General features: G+C 30.1%; 1 protein-coding gene across 8 annotated transcripts in view; it reads right to left on the bottom strand.

The window, feature by feature from the left end:
* mapkbp1 (mitogen-activated protein kinase binding protein 1) overlaps positions 1-2,500 on the bottom strand; it is a 111,687-nt gene that overhangs the window by 64,153 nt on the left and 45,034 nt on the right. For all 8 annotated transcript variants that reach the window (XM_087289780.1, XM_087289784.1, XM_087289781.1 and 5 more), the window contains exon 4: positions 1,754-1,811. In XM_087289780.1, the coding sequence (XP_087145906.1) occupies positions 1,754-1,811 (58 nt within the window). The remainder of the gene's footprint in view (positions 1-1,753; positions 1,812-2,500) is intronic.

Genomic DNA, 2,500 nt, shown 5'->3' with positions numbered 1-2,500 from the left:
GGACAATGTTATTTTAGACAATGTTATTTTGACGAACAGACGAATGGCAACTTAGTTAATCCAATCCACCTATAGAGCATGTCTTGTACTGAGGGAGAAACCAAAGCACCCAGAGCAAACCCACACCAACACGGGGAGAACATCCACACTCCACACAGAAATGCCAACTGACCCAGCCAGGTCTTGAACCAGTGACCTTCTTGCTTTGTGGCAATTGTGCTACCCACTGCGTCACCGTACTGTAGTGTCCATAAAAAAGGTAATGATCACAAATATTGTTTAAATATGTACTTTTGTGTGTGTATTTGAGTGGGCTTGTGAGTTCACATGTGATTAAATTATGACAGAATATAGGACATTAAGAAATTTTAAATATTTCTGGTGAACTATCAATTTAACATTTTTTTTAGTTGTTCTTAAATTATTTTTTTTAATATAAAATAAAATACAAATGCAATACATTTTTCTTTATTTAAAAAATAGGTAAATTAATTAATTTTTTAATAAAATTAATTAAAATTAGAAATAAAGTACAATTAAATTAAATTAAAATATATAAAATAAAATAAAAATACATTAAAATGTAAATTATTCGTTTTATTTATTTCGGCCTAGTCCCTTTATTTATCAGGCATCGCCAGAGCAAAATAAACCACCAACTTATCCAGTATGTTTTATGCAGCCACAACATATCACTGGGAAAATTTTTTTATTGAATTAACTAAAATAAAAATTAGAAATAAAATAAAATAAAATGAAATATAACTAAAATAAAAAATACATTTAAAAAGATAAAATAAAAAATGTAATTAAATATAATTAAATAAAAACAAAATCAATTAAAAATAAAATTGAAAAAATAATTACAATTAAAATTAGAAAAAAATTTATGAAATAAAAAATAAAAACACAATTAAAATAAAATTATTAAAATAAAATGTAATTAAATAAAAATAAAAATACAATACAAAATAAAATTAAACTAAAATTTAAATTAAATTAATTAAAATTAAAATTAAATATAAAATTAAATTAAATAAAATAGATTTAAAATTGAAACAAAAAATACAATAACATAAAAATTAAATTTAATTAAATTTATTTAAAATGTACACTTTAAATACAAACTGAAGTGTGTATATAAAAAAAACAATGAATTTCTACCACCTTTTCAACTCAGACAACATACATGCAATTATTAATTGATAACATTAATCTAGTTGAGCAAGTGATTCATTCAAATATTAAGATAAAATTAAACAAAAATATAATTTCACTTCAATGTCAAATTATATTTCATGTTGTCTTTACTCCAAAGCAATCTTTAATTCTTTAAAATACATTTATTCTATATACTCTACAATTTATAACATTTAATTTTATTCTGAAGCCTGCAACACTTTGTGTCTGCGTTGTCTTTGAAGCTGGACATAACTTGCATGCTTTAGCAGGATTTATATACTGCAGTCAATGCAGTAAATCCCTCTAATCCAAACGTTAGTACTGCAGAATTGCGGAAGGAAAGCAATAGTCATCACATTTGTCTGTACTTGACTCCATTGTGACAACAGACAGATTACGCTGATAGTCACTTCCCACAGGGACTATAGAGAAGATAGAGAACTTTATTTTCATACAGCCCAGTCGTATGGTCTTATCTAAGTATGAAATATAGCTCCAGAGCTCCTGACTTCCTTCTAGATCGTCTGATTTAACCACCAAACACAGATATGTTGAGGAATTGAGCACCCACCTCGCCTGTGACCACATATTTGCCATCTGGAGAGAAGGAAACCGTAGTGATGGTCTTCCTGTAAAGTGAGAGAGTGGAAGGAAATATTTAAGACTGTGTTAGTTGAGATACTTCCTCTCGGACTTCCTATATGATGATTAAATGTTTGAGCGTTCTGACACTGCAGCATTAGATCAAACTTTGGTATGAGTTGGGAACACGACAATCTGTTTGGTTGAATTAATTACTGTTTTCAAAGTAGTCTACCAATGGTTAAGCATAAAAGTGTTTAAATCGCATCTGTTGACTTCCGGTTTAGTGGACTAATGGAGTAGACGTGTTTGTCTCTTGTACATTTTCGATTTAAACTTGCATAAAGCCCATTTACTTAATTTGTGAACTAACAATCGAAACACTTTTATGTAAAACTTTCATTTAGATTAAACATGACCTCTAAATCGCTTAAACAAGGCAAGAAAAAGCAAAAACTGACCCCAGAAGACGCTGTGAACGAGCTGAAAATGGTGGCGATGGTCAAACTTTAAGATCAACATCGACAGACCCTATCGGCGGAGTTTAAATCCTTTATTTCAACTCTTAAGGAGAGGATGGACTGCTTTCATTCTACGCTGCCAAATCACGCACAAAAGATTGCATCCTTGAAATCAAACGCCAACGCACTCAGCGAGCGGGTCTGGGCTTTAGAATCAGTCTGTACCACTCTGACTGAGACCTGCACGAAATGACAAGATAAAATTGTGGACCTTG

This window comes from Danio rerio, chromosome 17 (genome assembly GCF_052040795.2).
Source record: "Danio rerio strain M-AB ecotype USA chromosome 17, GRCz13ab, whole genome shotgun sequence".
Taxonomy (NCBI): Eukaryota; Metazoa; Chordata; class Actinopteri; order Cypriniformes; family Danionidae; genus Danio; species Danio rerio.
The sequence above is the reverse complement of the archived record's forward strand: the minus strand, read 5'-3'. Positions and strand labels throughout refer to the sequence as shown.